General features: G+C 39.4%; 1 protein-coding gene across 9 annotated transcripts in view; it reads right to left on the minus strand.

Annotated features, from left to right (window-relative positions):
* Window positions 1-20380, minus strand: part of KIF1A (kinesin family member 1A) — a 130089-nt gene that overhangs the window by 57791 nt on the left and 51918 nt on the right. For all 9 annotated transcript variants that reach the window (XM_075268914.1, XM_075268913.1, XM_075268912.1 and 6 more), the window contains exons 5-13: window positions 15167-15232; window positions 13472-13650; window positions 10890-11001; window positions 7346-7423; window positions 6381-6446; window positions 4752-4769; window positions 2882-2957; window positions 1856-1934; window positions 578-720 (exon numbers count right to left, since the gene is read on the minus strand). In XM_075268914.1, coding sequence (XP_075125015.1) covers window positions 578-720; window positions 1856-1934; window positions 2882-2957; window positions 4752-4769; window positions 6381-6446; window positions 7346-7423; window positions 10890-11001; window positions 13472-13650; window positions 15167-15232 — 817 coding nt within the window. The remainder of the gene's footprint in view (window positions 1-577; window positions 721-1855; window positions 1935-2881; window positions 2958-4751; window positions 4770-6380; window positions 6447-7345; window positions 7424-10889; window positions 11002-13471; window positions 13651-15166; window positions 15233-20380) is intronic.

Here is a 20380-nt window from a genome sequence, read left to right on the forward strand (position 1 = left end):
CTCGACCAAGTAACATAGAAGTAACTGCACCTTTCCCATAGCTCCAGTGAAACATGGTCGTTCCTTGTAGACTTGGTCAAAATGTATCAAGGGCTAACAGTGAAGAAACAGTATAGTCTGTCTCCGGTAAAACATGGATGTTTACGTTTGCATGCAGTTAAAGGGATTTTCTTACTAAAGACAGTTATGGCATAGCCACTTCATATAAATGTCTAAAGTGTCCTAGAAGTGATCCTTACGGCACCAGACAGCCTGTACAGCAGCGGATGAAGGCTATACAGCATTATACTTAGTGACTCCATACAGCCTCTGTGCACTGCCTACATTCTTTGTGCATTGGGCTCTGCTGTATGTATGAGCTCTTGCTCAAAAAAATCAGCTAAATACAATCACCAGGAGGACATGAGTGCCCTGTAGAGGCATGGCGTGTATGTAAAGGATGAGAACGTAGGGTTAAACTATATAAATATTTTATTTTTGTGGAACTCTATTAATTGTTGAAACGTTAAAGGAAAAACACATAGTGAGATCTCCAGTAGACGGGAGGGTGTGAGGTAGCTAGTGATGGACCACTCACTGTCGATAATGTCAGACAGTCCTTGGGCTCCCAGCAGCTCTCTCAGACGTGCCACCTCATCCTTCAGTTCACGGATCAGACGATTATTGGGATCTTCATTGATAACAGCATTGCATCTGATCTGTTTGGCACGGTCAGCATATCTGCAAGAAGAGGCAACATTAATTGTAGACACATTGAATATTCATAGCAGCCGATAATTTACAAAATAGGGATACAGAAATATTTCAAGTATTCCTGAGCTCATGAAAAAGGATGTCAATAAAAAATTTATAAATATATATATATATATATATATATATATATATATATATATATAATATATATACATATAAATTTCCCTTGCGATCAGTCGATTTAAAGAGGATCTGGCCTTGTCCTCAAACCTTTAGAAGGGTCAGTAAAAACAGAACAGATGTCATACAGATTAGAATAAATGGACAAAAGCTGCAAAAATGGACCAGCTCCATATTTTGCGTCTCTTTTGTACAGCCCAAACACACATCTGTAAAGAGTACCGATGTGTATGGGGCCATAGAAATGAATGGGTCTGCTATCTGCCCCCCCTAGTTTAAGACTTTTGCTACTCCCCACCCCCGCCATAGTGCCCCATGCATTGTGTGACCTGGACACGTTGTAGTCATTGGTTCTGTCCCATCCCTTGGCCCTTACCTATTGCTAGCGGCACCGATTCTATGGGTTAGACCCATTGTAAGTTGGCATTTCTCCATGGTTCTGACCCCACCCCTAGTCACCCCTATATTTGGCCCCACTTGGGAAATGGGTAGCTCCCCATAGTGGTTCAGCCTCTCCCCCGGTAGTTATTTTGCTGTTAGTAGTTAGTGTGAGGAATGCCTTCCCCCCTGACTGTACTCGACCACAGACTAGTACTGGGGAGGCGTTCCTCACCGCTTAGCGCCCTGCCTGTGCGGTAAGGAACGCTTCCTCTGACAGTACAGGGCTATGTACTCACAGCCCAGCTAGACTGTCAGGAACACCCTTCTGACAATGAAGAGTTATCAGTAATGGCACCAATATCTCTTGCCCCGGGGCACATAATGGGAAAGCCGACAGTGTGCTGAATTCGGCTATCTAGCAGTATATAAAACTGCATGTGCCTGAGGTCATGAAAGGTCATCGTCAAGGGGTCACATAGCCCATGTTAGAACAGTTTCCTGATCTGTTCATTACTGTAGCTTGCACTTAGTAGTTGCATACTTCACCAGATTCAGTTTTTCATACACCTGCTTACTAGATGAGAGAGTACACCAGTCTCACCTTAGGGTGCTGAGTGTCTCATCATAGTTGATATCTGCAGGACTCAAAGCAGCAACCATAGCAGTGCGCGAATTTCCACCTGAAATACAAAGATCAAAATCTGGTCAATTTCTTAAATTTGTAAGAGAAACAACATATTCCAATACACAATTGGGAAAGATTTATGAAAAAGTTGAAGACCGAGATCCAGGTTGCAGCTTTACTTATTGCAGATTTTGTTGTGTTTTAATAAACCGAAGCAAGGAATGGATTGAGCTACAGATAAGCATTTTTATATATATTTCCCATTCCTTTTGTAGCCATTCTTGGCTTTGGCTCAAAAAACCACAACAAATAAAACTGCGTTTCTGCAACGCTGGGCCTTGCCCATTGTGTGACCAATCACAGCGCGGCTTTTATTTTTTAAGAGAAATATATGAAACTAGCCCCTGCCCGCAACTTCATCATCATTGATTGGTTGCCATGGGCAACAAAGACTTTTTTGCTTTTAGACCATTTTACTAAATCTGCCTATTGTGCCCTGTTGGGTGTTTTTGTTACTGTTCATGGTACAGCAAGAGTAATGCTTCATAAGGGATTTTCTTGCCATTAAATGACTCAGCGGACCCCATCAGAAGTCATTTACCCTTTTAAATCCATCATAATATGTTCTTGACTAAATTCATGATGTTAGTGTGAACAGAACCTTATGTACAGAGAACATAAAGGAACCCTATAGAAGTCAAATAATTGAAGCCTTGGTGGGCAGCAATCAATATAGCAAATTCTAAAATCCCAATACTAATATTCATTTCTAAATGTGTACAAGTCACAGTGGTCCTCTGTTATCTAAATTAACTGATAGAAAACTAGAGTGCAGGTTTGACCCATTGGTTGCTATGTGAACATATTAATTCAGAAGATATTTGTCATGTGATCATTGTACATTATAGCAATGGTGGAGTCATTAACGTTAGGTTACATTTCTAAAGAATGGCAGGAGTGGAATAACGTAGAATATGTTGGAAGCAAAATAAATGGGATTACCTAAATTCTCCCTTAGAAGCCATGTGAGTACAGAATCTCGATATGGAATAAAGTCTGTCTTCTTCTTTTTCTTGTTCTGTGGAACAAATAAGATGGAGCCCTATAATCTTTCCTGCCAACACATTACCAAGTCATCATGATGACTCAACACATACAAGATTACAAAGATATAGGATTAGACGACATCCAAACATACCTACGGTATACCTATATTATAATATGCTATTACCCATGAACTATAAGTAATATAACTAACTATAATAAATTGACACAACAAGTAAAGAAGGGGAACACTATGCTAAAAAAGCGCACTGCCACAGAAAATGTTTAGCAAAAAATATATAAAGCTTTATTTAAATACATTTTAAAACATATATAAGACAGAAATAATAAATGGGGTGATACAACCAAACAGAACAATGAAGGCCCAAGATGGAATACTAATGGTTGATGATAAATAAATGACACTTACATTACATATATATAAGGATATGTGAAACATCCATGGTTTCTAAAGTGCATATATAACATATAGTTTTTTAAAGTGCAAATATTCTGTGAAATAACATGATACCAAGTGGTAAATTACCTATGGGTGGACCTTCATGTAGTGAACGCGCCCCGACGCGCGTTTCGCCACTACCGTGGCTTCGTCAGGGGGAAAAAAAGATGATCATGATCATCTTTTTTTCCCCCTGACGAAGCCACGGTAGTGGCGAAACGCGCGTCGGGGCGCGTTCACTACATGAAGGTCCACCCATAGGTAATTTACCACTTGGTATCATGTTATTTCACAGAATATTTGCACTTTAAAAAACTATATGTTATATATGCACTTTAGAAACCATGGATGTTTCACATATCCTTATATATATGTAATGTAAGTGTCATTTATTCATCATCAACCATTAGTATTCCATCTTGGGCCTTCATTGTTCTGTTTGGTTGTATCACCCCATTTATTATTTCTGTCTTATATATGTTTTAAAATGTATTTAAATAAAGCTTTATATATTTTTTGCTAAACATTTTCTGTGGCAGTGCGCTTTTTTAGCATAGTGTTCTATTTATATTGCTTTGCCAATTTTTTGCCCTATATTTAGTTGTGTATAAGTAAAGAAGGGGTTGTCCAGGAATTACAGATCTTTGGCAGGAGGCCAAAGAAGGTGAAAAATAAAAAAAAATTAAAAAATACTCACCTGTCCCCTCTCGCTGTCCAGTAGCGCCTAGGGGCTTGTTCCAATGAAAGTCCTCACTGCACGTGACCACTGAAGACAACCAGTGACTTCAGTGGTCACAAGAAAAGACACGGGACATCACTCGCCTATGTCACTGGTAACGTCCGTCTCCTGTTCAGTGATTGGCCTCAGCAGTCATGTGTGGCAAGGACTGCCTCCAAAACAAGCCCCCAAGCGCCACTGCACCAGACACCAGCAAGGGACACCAGAGTGCCAAGGACAGGTGAGTATGCTTTTTTTTTCACCTTCTCAGGCCTCCTGCCAAAGATCTGTAATTCCCGAACAGCCCCTTTAACATGGTGGTTTAATAATTTTGGCCACATGCTTTATTATAGTTAGAATTACCAATTAAGATAAATCTTTAACTTTAAATGAAATCTGTCACCAGAATCCCGTAAATGAACTTTCCCCCGCAGATAGATAGTGTTTTCCCTGCTGAATCGGTGACTTTATCATGAGGATATGCCTGTATTTGAGCTTTTTGAGGGTTAAAATCTAAGGTACTGCTGAGTTGATGTTAAATTTTATATATATATATATATATATATATATATATATATATATATATATACATACAGTATATCCAAGGTATGTGGCCTTATGAGTATGTATTTATATTGTATAAATCTCACCTTATTGGTTCCAGAGTCCTGTAGAAAAAAGAAAGAGAGATTACATAACATAAAAGTCTTAGGGCCATAGAAAATATGAAATATGTCTAAATATGTTTTATATTTAGGTATGACATGTTCATAAATGTTAAACTGATTCAACAGAATTGGAGATGACTCGGAACTCTGTAGTGTTATAGAAACTGTATAGGATGCCTAGTGTCACATACAGAAGTTGAAACTCTTGGGCCCAAAAGGAAAATCCGCTATTGGATGCAGTACATGTTATGTGGTCTTTACAATATTATTGTTCTCTTATGTAGCATAAGGGCCTCTGAGCCCCTTCAGGCCCCCTGGCCAGGGTGTGACTACTATCTCTGTGCCCATGATAGCTATGCCACTTCTTACAGGAGGACCTGGATAGATTGGCTAAATGGGCAGCAAAATGCCCAAAATGATGGTTTAATACTTACGCACTATAAGGGTATGTATCTGAAGGCAAAAAATATGTGTGCTATTTATACCATGAATGAATCACAATTAGGTGAATCTAATCTGATCAAGACAAGCTACAAATTCATGTGCGTCATAGCCCAGCACAGTGAGTCACAATGGGGTCCTTTTTGCCCTTAACTTCTTTCAATAACCCAATTTACTAAAAATCCAGTGATGGCACTCAATTTAGAAATATATTCTATAGAAATGAAAGAAAATGTAATTTCTGTCATTTCTATCAAAGAACTACAAAAAAGCCCACAATAAGTAAATATTACTTGTGCAGTCAAGATGATAACAAATTCATAAAAAAGAATGTAGGCGAAACCTGAAGAGCATCAATCACTCAATTCTGAAGAAGGTTTTCAAAACTAAAACTAATGTAGAGAAGAGAAGGATAATCTGCTATCTTTCTATGAATATATAAGGGGGCATTCTCACTACCTTTGTTAATGTCCATTGCTGTCTTCCATCATAAGATGACGACAATGGATATTAAACTGTCAATGAGTCATGCATGCAAGACTTTATCTTCCGTTACAAAGGTAAAAAACATGATGGAAGATAACTTCCATCATATTGATTACATTAGTGTCAATGGGAAAGGATCAGTCTGTGACCGTTCTCTGTGGCAGTTTAATGTCCGTTGCTGTCATCCTATGATGGAAGACAGCAACGGATATTAACAACAGTAGTGTGACCGTCCCCTAAATTGGCCCATTGTGATATTTTTCTTTTTGTGAGAATGTTTGTAAGCATAAATGGTTGTACTTTGATGTAACTATTTTGTTGATATCAAAGAGTGGTGCAAGGGGCCACACGGTGGCTCAGTGGTTAGCACTGCAGCCTTGCAGCGCTGGAGTCCTGGTGTTCAAATCCTGCCAAGGGCACAAAACCATCTGCAAGGAGTTTGTATGTTCTCCCCGTGTTTGCATGGATTTCCATCCCATATTCCAAAAAAGACATACTGATAGGGAAAAATGTACATTGTGAGCTCTGTGTGGGGCTCACAATCTACATTTAAAAAAATAAAAAATAAAAGAGTGATGCACCTGGAATTATTGGTGCATGCCCCCTAATGTCTGAATACAGGAATGTAGGATGACCCCCTAATACTCCATGGAATTTTGTAGGTTATTATGAAGAAACACTTACCATTTCAGCAAGAGCAGATATCACTTTTCCCAAGGTTGTGAGAGACTTGTTGATATTTGCTCCTTCCTTTAAGTAAAGAACAAGAATTATAACTAAGAAAAAATTAAGTATCACATGTAGTATGCCACTTCTCATAATAACAACTTTGAAATATGAATGTTGTCTCCTCTTGCCCAGGTTTTATAAAAAGCATCAAAAACCTAAGTCCAAAATCCTAAGTTCATATGAATGCTGTGAAGGTATAAAAGATAAATGGATTGCCGTGATACCTTTCCAAGACTACCAATGCAGCTAGTAATAGACTTGAGATAAAGCCTGCACCATCAGGCACTGGGGGAGAGTCAGGAGACCTTCTATACATATTAGGTTTTGGAGAGTTTGAGGACAGACCACCACTAATCTAGACCGATTTGTTCTGTGGTGGATTTCCATTTACTTTTTTATACTAAGAAGAACACAAACTAACAATTTTGGAGATTATTTTCTTAAGGGGAGTTCACTCTGCTTTTACTAATGTCTGATGCTTTCTTCTGATATAGGATGACAGCAAAGGACATTAAACTGTCACAGAGAACAGTCACAGACTGTGACAGTTTTATGTCCATTGCTGTCATCCTATGACGGAAGTCAGCAACAGACATTAGCAACAGTAGCGTAAACTCCCCCTTAGTACTCTTGGTTATGCGTCCTAGAAGTTTATAAATAAATTGACAACAGGGTGTCACCAGTTTGTGGTGTGTCTATAGACAGTCTGACACTGTCCAATCAGAGCTGCCAGTATTAGATTGTGTAGGTATACACCCCTCTGTAGGCTGCCTGGAAAATGTTCTACTGAATTTATTATTTTTCCTGGTGAATAGCCTTAGTTGTTACAAAGCTTTTCATATAATTTGAACCAGAACCCTTTTTATTTTTATATTTTTTTTAATCAAAATGTTATACAACAAGAAGTATAGAAGTCTCACCTTTAATCTTGTCCCTTTGGCTCCAGTAGAATCTGCTCTTTCACTTCCTGCAAGATCCACAAGGCTAATTTTGCTAACCTATAAGGCAGAAGCATACAATTTTCTCAGTTGCTATTAGCATAATATAATTTGCGTCTTATAAAAACTTCATAGATATCTGTGTATCACGGTCTGCAGATTGACTATTCCAGACACTAAAGAACTAGAGCCGCCGTCTTAATGATGTTTGATGACTACGACTTTAATTTTGGTCTGACTATGTTTAACCCAAATTGCCATCATCTACATATATTAAGGAACATAAGAAGATGAGGTTTCTGTAGACTTCTGCACTTTTGTACATAAGACAGATGAAGCTTTTTACCCAAGTGTTCTGCATAATATTGTAATTTTGCTTTTAGGCAGAAGGAGATGGGAAGATGAGATTAAAAGATGTTGAAGGAAAACCATATGGGGAATATATTAAGAGGGGAAGACCGTGAAGAACAGGAACACCTCAGGCATCAAGAGGTATGCAAAAGGAGGGCAGTCGATGTAAAGTAGTTCATGTGATTGACATTAGATCAAGGCAGGAGGATAGATAGAAGGAAGATGATGAAAGTTATTATATGGACCGATGGGAACTGGGATAGATAGATGCAGGGAATAGAAGAAAGAGGATAAGCAAGATAGAGATAGAAATAAGAGTATTAAATGTCGCCCTAGGTTCACACTAGCGTTGTGGTCGCCATCGTTTGGGTACCCGGGCCAAGACCGTTAAAACAGTGGTTATCATGGACACCAGCAGTACTCATTGACTATAATGGGGTCCGCCGTTTTTAAACTGAAAGTGGCGGAGAAAAAAGTCCTCCGTGCAGGAATTTTGTCTTTGATGATTTCCGTCGGTTTCAGCACAGATGTGAATCCAGCCTTAAAGAGTATGTCTCATGACAACAAACACTGTCCTTAAAGAATAATAGAATGAGAGCCTACTTTAGAGGACTTAAAATGGCCCAATGGGCACCAATTCACACACCACTGCATGGTTTACAATGACATAAATGGTGGGGCATTCATTGGCCAAGGTAACTGGATAGGAGTTTTCATGTTTAGACTAGATAAGTAGACAAGAAATGACTGTTTACTATAAAGTAACAACTTAAAAAATACTAAAAATATTGGCCAGTTCACACTCAAAATTTACATTCTTCAACAGTATGTTAAATTTGTATGTATATGGATGTAAACAAGTAATATTGTGATTACAAGTCTACATGAGCAATGTTACATAGGAGGGAACACAAACTTTTTACAGCACACACTTTTTACTTTTGTATTGTATGACTAGACTAAGGAGGGAGTTGTGGATATACTCTGTGACCTGTTGAAGGGAAGGAGGTGTTCATCACCTATTGACAGTAGTAAGATCCATTATTATCTATATTAGGTGATACTTCCTTATATTCTAGTCTGTGATAATGAGCTGACTGTAGAGTGATTTCTACAGATCAGGAGGTGTCAGCTTATTCTCAGTGCCTAAGTGGTTGTTATATAAACGTGTCTATATTTGGTGATACTTCCTTGTATTCTAGTCTGTGATAATGAGCTGATTAAAGAGTGATTTCTACAGAACAGGAGGTGTCAGCTTATTCTCAGTGGTTGGTATATAAAAGTGTCTATATTAGGTGATACTTCCTTGTATTCTAGTCTGTGATAATGAGCTGACTGAAGAGTGATTTCTACAGATCAGGAGGTGTCAGCTTATTCTCAGTGCCTAAGTGGTTGTTATATAAACGTGTCTATATTTGGTGATACTTCCTTGTATTCTAGTCTGTGATAATGAGCTGATTAAAGAGTGATTTCTACAGAACAGGAGGTGTCAGCTTATTCTCAGTGGTTGGTATATAAAAGTGTCTATATTAGGTGATACTTCCTTGTATTCTAGTCTGTGATAATGAGCTGACTGAAGAGTGATTTCTACAGAACAGGAGGTGTCAGCTTATTCTCAGTGGTTGGTATATAAAAGTGTCTATATTAGGTGATACTTCCTTGTATTCTAGTCTGTGATAATAAGCTGGCTGAAGAGTGGTTTCTACAGAACAGGAGGTGTCAGCTTATTCCCAGTGTCTTAGAATCTCTGTATAGAAACTACAGGATTTCAGGATTCAGGATTACTTTATCAATATAGAATATGATATGGAAATTTGGAAAAATACACACAAAAAAAGTTTAACAAAAACTCAATTATAACAATGGGTATTTTTTGATGATTTTTTTCCTTTTATTTTCAGAAACTGATTTTGCTTGTATCACATTTTTTAGTTTTATCCTTTATTTTTACTAGTGAATGGCGAGAGGTTTCTGTGAGGGAATAAAACATTGAAACCCCTTGTGTTGTATCTTGTCTCCTTCGTGTCTCTTTGGAGCCTCTCTAGTATATTGGGTGCACTCTCTGACTATTTGAGTCAACCAGTGACTTAGAGAGTGCCGAAGCAGTACAAAGCTCTGTGTTAATGAACTCCATGCTCTTTAGAGTGTGCTGCAATTGCAATTTTTGCAAAAAAAAAATTATACTATAAAAATCATAGCAAAATAATGCATCTTGTACACAGTTATAATATGACAACAACAGAAGTACATTAGGGGTCTTATTGTATCTTCATATGTATTAGTTTTGGTGGCTGAGTTTTTTTATGCCAATGTGGCATGCTCCATCAGATGCTATCTATGTGACTGTATGATTTCCAAGGGGAATTAAGTATAACTTAATGCAGTTTGGATTTAATAGGACGCCTCATATCTACAAATAACTGAAGCTATAGCTGCCTATAATAAGTACTGGCCCTTTAAAAATGCTGTGTCTTCTGATACCATGGCTTCTATCTTCTCTCATTGTCCTTGAATCTGACCTAGCCATAAATTAAAATAGCTATAAAAGGCAGGAACCCCACTATCCTCATGAATACAGTGGCTTCACCCGTGTGCTGTCTGTGCACTGGCCGTGACCCCTTTCATTAAATGAATAGGAGCCATGGAAGCAAGAGCCACAAAATAGGACTGTCGACCCGCACACATGACCGTATAATTCACAGTCATGTGTATGGACCCATAGAAATGAATGAGTCAGTGTGCTATCTGGGAACTCCATGATATATTATTGCTGTTTGCAATGATTAGGAATTCTAGAAAATGATTTATCACTTTTTTTTTTTTTTTTTAATCAGGAGAAAGTTCCTACCTCATTAATGCCCATGTAATAATATTCACTGCTATTTATGTTATACTTATTGATTTATTTGAGTTGTTATTGACTGTTTTGACATATGTCAGCATTAATGCAAATCGTCACTTCATAATATATTTATGCAAGGCGGGAAAAGTGCAGAGCGCAGCAATTTAATGTTAGAGCCCTGTACTAACATATGGAGCTGAAAGTAAAGGTGACCACTTTATAGTAGACAGTAAATCTGATCAGAAAATATTACTTTCCTAACCAAACCAATTCCATCAATAAACCAAATGGGAGATACATATAACCTGCAGCATATTTGGCTTGTACTCTCACCTTCTCTGTGCTGGTCTGGGTGTCGGCATCATTTCTACGTTGGGTGAAGATTATGTTAAACACAGCATGGGAGCGACTGCTTGTCTCATTCATGTTTGTGGCAGCGACAGTTCTGTGAAGATACCAGCCAACATTACAGAATATAGAGGCATAAAATACAGCAATAGTTGCGGTGACAGTCACTGGATGCATTTTAATCTTTATTAACCAGTTCCGGACGCCTATGGACTATATCCACCCGGGCGTTTCCACCGCTGCAAAAACACTGCGTTTTACAGTACTTGCAAAGTGGGTGGGATTCTGGCTAAAGTCTTTGCAGCGTGGTGCTTCAGCCTAAAATATTTCTTAGAACTACTTTGTGCTTTTTTAAAAAAAAATAAAAATCATGAAACAAGTGAACAGCAGTCATGTTTTTGTCCTTTTCTCCGTTTTTGTTTCCATTTTTGCAGATATAAAAAAAAATAAAAAAATGCAAAAATAAAAATAAAGCCCTGTGAGTCACCGAAAAAAAAAACAATAATTAGCTGAATAACCCAACAACAACAAAAAAATGTTATAGCCCTCAAAGCATGTACAAAAAAATACTAAAATATTTCTGGTCCTGTACCAGAGAAATTGGCCCAGTACTGAACTGGTTAATCTACTTTAAAGACACAACAATGCCCATGATGTATTGGCATGGAATCAGGTGAAATTGTTTATTACTTTATTATAATTAGATATTATTATTATTACAGAAAAGTGAGAATAAAAGAACTGGACACATTAAAGGGGATTTCACAAGGAAGCAAGTTATTCCTCATGTGTAGGACAGAGGATAACATATAGATCATTAGGGGTCCAATCTGTGATGGTTGGCCATTGCATGAGCACTACTCCATTAATTTCAATGCAAGCACTGGAGATAGCTGAAGTAAATGGCTTTGCTATCGTGGGCACTCCCATTGAAATCAATGTGCTGTCTGACAACCGCTGCCCAATAAATGACCCCCCTCCCCCCATTACCCTGATCAGTGTCTGAGCAGTCTGACCCTCAGTGATCATTTGCATAGGGAATAATTTGCTTTGTTCGTATACTCCTTTAAGTGGACATTTTGAGATGGAATTAGAGGAAAACTAGGGGGCACCATAATATGTACAAAAGAGTACATGGAGAGGGTTTTCTTAAGTTAGGTCCTCTATTGTGCCAGATTCTGGATGTCCTCTCCATGGTATATGGGACAGGTGGTTGGACCCATCTTGAACTCTTACTTCTCAGTGCCTTCGGTGGGGATGTCCTGGAGCTAGGAAACTATGAACCGTAGACTTTTGTGTGATGGGAGAGTAGCTGTATTCAAGCCCCGGAATCAAGAGGTCACTCACTATTGGGTTTGAGTCTCAGGAGCATATTAGGGCAAGGGTGAACAAGTTAAGTGTTAATGGTTACAATTCTTTTTTGTGGTATATTGGCCCTAGTTTGGTTATTTATTGTTAGTAAGTGTTTAGCCAGTTACTGTCTGTATAATAGTAATGTATAGCATTGGCCCTTTACTGGCCCTTAATTGGCTTACCTTTACCTATTTTATTTACCTTTTATTGGCTTACCTTTACCATTTCTTGCAATACATGTTTTTTTTCTTTTTTTTGTCTCTTAAATAAATTGTATTGTTGATTTTCAAAAAAAGAGTACTTACTTATCTTTAGGAAGGTATCAGACTGGCCAGAGCGCATAGTACATGCCTCTTGTACCGTACTAGGAAGAGCCCACCCACTCTACATAGTTATAAAGCAAAAATATGCAGACGAAAGGAACCAAAACATGCAGGTTACACACAAAATGGCTGAGTGTTCTTCATCTGATACACATAGAACTTCTTTTCCAATATTGGGTGCTCTTTATAGTCAATGACATGTTAGGGATACGTACATATCCACTAGATATATAAACCTTCATAGAGACTTGAACAGTTCTTTTAGACAGGGATAGTAGAGATTAGACCAATGTATGCTAATATCAGGAATAACAATTTGATTCCACAATGGGAAATAACATTGGGGCCTGGTTTACGAATATCCATATGTGAATGTTTGCAATATCAATAACAATGAAACCTGATTTATGCCAAGAACAGCAAAACATGGCTCCTGAAGAGTACTGGAAACACATCCAGAACTTTGGTGTTTGCATTGGACTAATCTCCTGTGTACACATCAGAAAGTTCTCTGTCATTATCATTTATAAGCTTTTCTGCCGTCACCTGTATACTGCCTTCATACTGAAGCTGATATAGTCTCAGGTGCAATATATAAGCTCAGAGCCTGCAGTAAAGAAGCTTAAACAACTATGCTCATGTCTGGCTGCATGAGGGCTATAAAGGGCAAGGCAATCTGAGGCCAATGCCACAGCTATCAGTAAAAGAATGAGATCTTTATAGTTCTGGACAAAAAATAGAGATGGGTTTGACTAGTTTACTAGCTCTATAGTTTTATCTTCTACTAGGGAGCCTTGTTTTGTTCTCTGTTAAGGTTCTGCTGAGAAGAAAGGGATCCACATGCATATCTATATAAGAATGAACCGCATCATTCAGGTACAAACGGAGTACCTGGCTTTGTTTCCAGAGTCCATCAAATCTTGAATGTCTTGGTAGGAGGTAACAGCCAACTTTGACAAGTCTTCCACATAAGGCCCCAGTAGTGGGTGCTCACGGACACGAAGGTTCCCCTTATTTTTTGGATTTAGAAGGTCTCTGACACGCTCACAATATATCTCCATATAACTGACCTAAGAAGCAGTGGCATAACAAGTAAAAAATAGTAAAAAGGGAAAGAGAAAGTTGTACATACATTGTAATCTTTCTCATTGGCTCTGACTGCATTAAGACTCAAAGTCTACATTCCCATATTGTAGGGAGATTCCACAAAGTGTCCTGTAACCATTTTAAATAATGGATCAATACTGGATTGATAGAAAGTCTGTCTCCGAATTCACACTGCAGAGTCTCGATAAATCCTATGAGATGCAGCTTCAGTCTGTCTCCCTGCCTCCTGCTTGTGTTATGCTCAAAAGACCAATACACGGACCAAAAAAGTCGATGTAGTAAAAGGAACTGTGCTCTCACCAGAATTTTGATAGGATTTGAGTTAGATTAAACAAACAACGACAACACTACGCGTTTCGGGCTTCCAAAAGCGCCCTTCATCAGGTGAAATTATTCTGTTATCCATCTGCCCGGAGGTCTGGACTTGCCTCCGCTGCTAGGGTGAACGTTTGAAAGCCCAAAACGCGTAGTGTTGTCATTGTTTGTTTAATAAAACTCAAACCCTATCAAAATTCCAGTGAGAGAGCAGTTCCTTTTACTACATCGACTTTTTTGGTCCGAGTATTGGTCTTTTGAGCATTTCTAGTTACACCCAAGGGGTGTCAGGACGTAGCAGCTGTTCTTCACCCAGAGAAGGGGCCCTCTGTTAAATGGTCCTAATGTACTCAAAGGAGTTGTGACTGTCCTCACAACTTCTCAAGGTGAGACATATACGATATATATCCCCTTTTTGTGTCTGTATATCCACTTACTACACTATGGATTGCTTGGTGCTTCTTCTTTTTTGTTTTGGAGTATTCCTGCTTGTTAGGTTTCCTCCTGTAAACTCTTACAAGCAGGAGGCACGGAGAGTAATATGAAGCAGCATCTCTTAGGCTACACTGGATATTCTGCACACTGTATACATATATAGCTAGACAGTGCGAATCAAGGGACTTGACTACTTTGTTACTGCTCTACTGCTGCTATATATGATGACATGGTATGCAAATCATTTACAGTAAATGGGGGAACATAAAGAGGAGCAAGGAGAGCAAAGATTGGGGAGAAAAGGTCCTTCATAGATGCCAGTAGAAATTTGATAGGTGCTGATGTAATCCTGTAGTTCATAGGAAGTGCTACACATAGGATATACTGACATCCAGTCTACCCAGGAGAGCTCTGGGCTAGTGGGTCACATTGAGATCATATAACACAACTTCCTATAATGAAAGAGTTTCAACTGTATGGACGCAACTGAGATGTCTTGCACATCACCGCAATCTTGCCACCCAGCTTTTTAGAGAACTGCAGCCTTTTCCATTAGGTCTGGGCGCTGCTGTGCAGGAAAACCAGTGTTGTAATATAGCGCTATATCAGCACCAAGATCCTTTTATTCTCTAGATTGGTAGGGGTCATAGCGATATGCCATCACTTGGAATCCTTCTAGCAGAAAGCTCAAGAAGTCTTATTAAATATATAGAAACTGATGACACATACCTCCACCGAGTAAGACATGTTGTCGTTTGTCGTGTCACTGATCCGTGAAAAGAGATCTTCACAGAGCTGAAAGACAAAGGTTTAATAATGTCACTTAGCTACCTATCATATATATAAAATAATACGCAAATACGATTAATCTTGTCACTAAGGCCATCAATTCACAGTCATCAAGAGGTTAACACTTTACAGACAGTGTAGGGTTAATGAATAATTCACTGACACAGAGTATATGTTGAATATTTTATAGACTGTGTGGCGCCAATGAATAATTCAGATAGCGAGGGGTTAAACAGATTAAACGCAAGTTAATCCCCACTTGGACAGTGAACCCTTAAAGGGAAGAGATACGTTGTTTACATAAGCACAGTCATTTTCTATAGATTTATTCATTATTGTAATGACAGGAAATGACACAAGTCCGATGTGACTTAAGTGAAACCTATAAAGTCTATAAAGTCTATAAATGTCAGCCGGGCGGAGTATAACGTCCAGACACGAATGTCATCTGTGCATCATGGTGTGACGTCTGTGGCCTTAGATAACCCTATACGGCAACCTTGCCTCCTGATAAGGGTTGCCATGACTTCATTTATTGCATTGGGGAATCATGTTTTATGTAGCAAAGCAAATTATAAAAGTCAGAGCGCAGTTATTATATATAATATGGAATAACAAATAGCGTACATCCTTATACATACTGGAGTTATTGTAAAGGAGAGACCTCAGTATAACCGCTAGAGATTCAGCAAAAGACCATTAATAGAGATGAGCGAACAGTGTTCTATCAAACTCATGTTCGATCGGATATTAGGCTGTTCGGCATGTTCGAATCGAATCGAACACCGCGTGGTAAAGTGCGCCATTACTCGATTCCCCTCCCACCTTCCCTGGCGCCTTTTTTGCTCCAATAACAGCGCAGGGTAGGTGGGACAGGAACTACGACACCGGTGACGTTGAAAAAAGTAGGCAAAACCCATTGGCTGCCGAAAACATGTGACCTCTAATTTAAAAGAACAGCGCCGCCCAGGTTCGCGTCATTCTGAGCTTGCAATTCACCGGGGACGGAGGTTTCCGTCCAGTTAGCTAGGGCTTAGATTCTGGGTAGGCAGGGACAGGCTAGGATAGGAAGGAGAAGACAACCAACAGCTCTTATAAGAGCTAAATTCCAGGGAGAAGTTTGTCAGTGTAACGTGGCACTGACGGGCTCAATCGCCGCAAACCAGCTTTCCCAGGATCCTGAATGGAATACACTGTCAGTGTATTCCCGTATACCCGATATATACCCCCGATACCCGTTCCAACGGTGTGCCCCCCCACCTTCACCCCAGAAATACCCTGCAAGTCCCCTAGCAATAGAATTGGGGCTATATACACCCACTATTTTTGCTACTGCCATATAGTGCCATTGTCTCACTGGGAATTCAAAGAATATATTGGGCTTACATATAACTTCAATTCCAGGGAGAAGCTTGTCAGTGTAACGTGGCACTGACGGGCTCAATCGCCGCAACCCAGCTTTCCCAGGATCCTGAATGGAACACACTGACAGTGTATTCCCGTATACCCCATATATACACCCCAAATCCCCGTTCCAACGGTGTGCCCCCCCACCTTCACCTCAGAAATACCCTGCAAGTCCCCTAGCAATAGAATTGGGGCTATATACACCCACAATTTTTGCTACTGGTATACAGTGCCATTGTCTCACTGGGAATTCAAAGAATATATGGGGGTTATGTGCACCCACAATTTTTAATACTGCTATACAGTGCCATTGTCTGACTGGGAATTCAAAGAATATATGGGGGTTATGTGCACCCACAATTTTTAATACTGCTATACAGTTCCTTTGTCTCACTGGGAATTCAAAGAATATATGGGGGTTATGTGCACCCACAATTTTTAATACTGGTATACAGTGCCATTGTCTGACTGGGAATTCAAAGAATATATGGGGGTTACGTGCACCCACAATTTTTAATACTGCTATACAGTTCCTTTGTCTCACTGGGAATTCAAAGAATATATGGGGGTTATGTGCACCCACAATTTTTAATACTGGTATACAGTGCCATTGTCTGACTGGGAATTCAAAGAATATATGGGGGTTATGTGCACCCACAATTTTTAATACTGGTATACAGTGCCATTGTCTGACTGGGAATTCAAAGAATATATGGGGGTTATGTGCACCCACAATTTTTACTACTGGTATACAGTGCCATTGTCTGACTGGGAATTCAAAGAATATATGGGGGTTACGTGCACCCACAATTTTTAATACTGGTATACAGTGCCATTGTCTGACTGGGAATTCAAAGAATATATGGGGGTTATGTGCACCCACAATTTTTAATACTGGTATATAGTGCCATTGTCTGACTGGGAATTCAAAGAATATATGGGGGTTACGTGCACCCACAATTTTTAATACTGCTATACAGTGCCATTGTCTGACTGGGAATTCAAAGAATATATGGGGGTTATGTGCACCCACAATTTTTAATACTGGTATACAGTGCCATTGTCTGACTGGGAATTCAAAGAATATATGGGGGTTATGTGCACCCACAATTTTTACTACTGGTATACAGTGCCATTGTCTGACTGGGAATTCAAAGAATATATGGGGGTTACGTGCACCCACAATTTTTAATACTGGTATACAGTGCCATTGTCTGACTGGGAATTCAAAGAATATATGGGGGTTACGTGCACCCACAATTTTTAATACTGGTATACAGTGCCATTGTCTGACTGGGAATTCAAAGAATATATGGGGGTTATGTGCACCCACAATTTTTAATACTGGTATACAGTGCCATTGTCTGACTGGGAATTCAAAGAATATATGGGGGTTATGTGCACCCACAATTTTTAATACTGGTATATAGTGCCATTGTCTGACTGGGAATTCAAAGAATATATGGGGGTTACGTGCACCCACAATTTTTAATACTGGTATACAGTGCCATTGTCTGACTGGGAATTCAAAGAATATATGGGGGTTATGTGCACCCACAATTTTTACTACTGGTATACAGTGCCATTGTCTGACTGGGAATTCAAAGAATATATGGGGGTTACGTGCACCCACAATTTTTAATACTGGTATACAGTGCCATTGTCTGACTGGGAATTCAAAGAATATATGGGGGTTATGTGCACCCACAATTTTTAATACTGGTATATAGTGCCATTGTCTGACTGGGAATTCAAAGAATATATGGGGGTTACGTGCACCCACAATTTTTAATACTGCTATACAGTGCCATTGTCTGACTGGGAATTCAAAGAATATATGGGGGTTATGTGCACCCACAATTTTTACTACTGGTATACAGTGCCATTGTCTGACTGGGAATTCAAAGAATATATGGGGGTTACGTGCACCCACAATTTTTAATACTGGTATACAGTGCCATTGTCTGACTGGGAATTCAAAGAATATATGGGGGTTATGTGCACCCACAATTTTTACTACTGGTATACAGTGCCATTGTCTGACTGGGAATTCAAAGAATATATGGGGGTTACGTGCACCCACAATTTTTAATACTGGTATACAGTGCCATTGTCTGACTGGGAATTCAAAGAATATATGGGGGTTATGTGCACCCACAATTTTTAATACTGGTATATAGTGCCATTGTCTGACTGGGAATTCAAAGAATATATGGGGGTTACGTGCACCCACAATTTTTAATACTGCTATACAGTGCCATTGTCTGACTGGGAATTCAAAGAATATATGGGGGTTATGTGCACCCACAATTTTTACTACTGGTATACAGTGCCATTGTCTGACTGGGAATTCAAAGAATATATGGGGGTTACGTGCACCCACAATTTTTAATACTGGTATACAGTGCCATTGTCTGACTGGGAATTCAAAGAATATATGGGGGTTATGTGCACCCACAATTTTTAATACTGGTATATAGTGCCATTGTCTGACTGGGAATTCAAAGAATATATGGGGGTTACGTGCACCCACAATTTTTAATACTGCTATACAGTGCCATTGTCTGACTGGGAATTCAAAGAATATATGGGGGTTATGTGCACCCACAATTTTTAATACTGGTATACAGTGCCATTGTCTGACTGGGAATTCAAAGAATATATGGGGGTTACGTGCACCCACAATTTTTAATACTGGTATACAGTGCCATTGTCTCACTGGGAATTCCACAAATAATTTGGGGATTCATTCACCCTACATCTCAGGCTCTTGCCATATTCACCCAGGTTGTCAGTGCTGCACCAGCTCGTTCCCAGACAGCTCGGCCCGAAAAACGCGTTACCTATATAGAGGATTTGGACAATGAAGACAACATGTTCTAAATCTAATGTCTGCACCTTCTCCAGAATTAAAATAAAGGCAGCGTTTAACTTTCAAATAGCACTGCACAAAGGAAGAGCTTATCAGCTTGTCTCATGACATGCTACTGAAAAGTTTCATTTGTGTATCTTAATGTAAATATAGTTGTATAAGCTTTTTGGGTTTTAGGCACTGCCAAGTTATTTATTACCACCCACTCCCTTATAATGATGATGACGCCAAAGTCACTGTGGGTGTTCAGAGCTCACAGCTTTGGGTGACATTTGTCTTGCTCTCTGTCGGTACCAGCTGTCTTTTTGGATACCGTAAAGTTATGTTGACTTTATTAACAGCTATAGAAGCTTTAGCCAGGTTGTGACGGTGTGTAACCCTAACAACACTAAGTGGGATACACATTAATAGTCAGTCTATGTACGCTAAACGTATCACTGAAGTAATTTTTTTTCCCTCTCCCCTAATATAAGAAAGGAACAGACATTAGACCTAGACCGGGGTTCGAGGCTTGAAAAAATCCAGTATTATTTGTTCTTCATGATGTGAAATATGTGTTGAAAAGCAACCCAAGATGAAGTCAGCCATGTGTGCCAGTGTGTTACTTGGCATGCCTTTGCTGGCCCCAACTGTAAGGGTCACTCTCCATTTCCTCCATTTTCCACTCCCCTTCACACCATTTGTGGTGAAGCAATGGGATGCACTGAAGTGCACCCTCTAGCCTCGTGTGGGATAGGGACATCAGATGCCACTCCAACCCCCTCGTCTTCCTCCGCCAGCCAACGGTGCGAAGATGAGAGGAGTGTGCTCTGAATGTTTTCTGCCTAGCAGAGGCTAGTTCTCACTTACGAAAATGGCCCCACTTTGACCTGTAT

Source organism: Leptodactylus fuscus, chromosome 3 (assembly GCF_031893055.1).
Source record: "Leptodactylus fuscus isolate aLepFus1 chromosome 3, aLepFus1.hap2, whole genome shotgun sequence".
NCBI classification, from domain to species: domain Eukaryota; kingdom Metazoa; phylum Chordata; class Amphibia; order Anura; family Leptodactylidae; genus Leptodactylus; species Leptodactylus fuscus.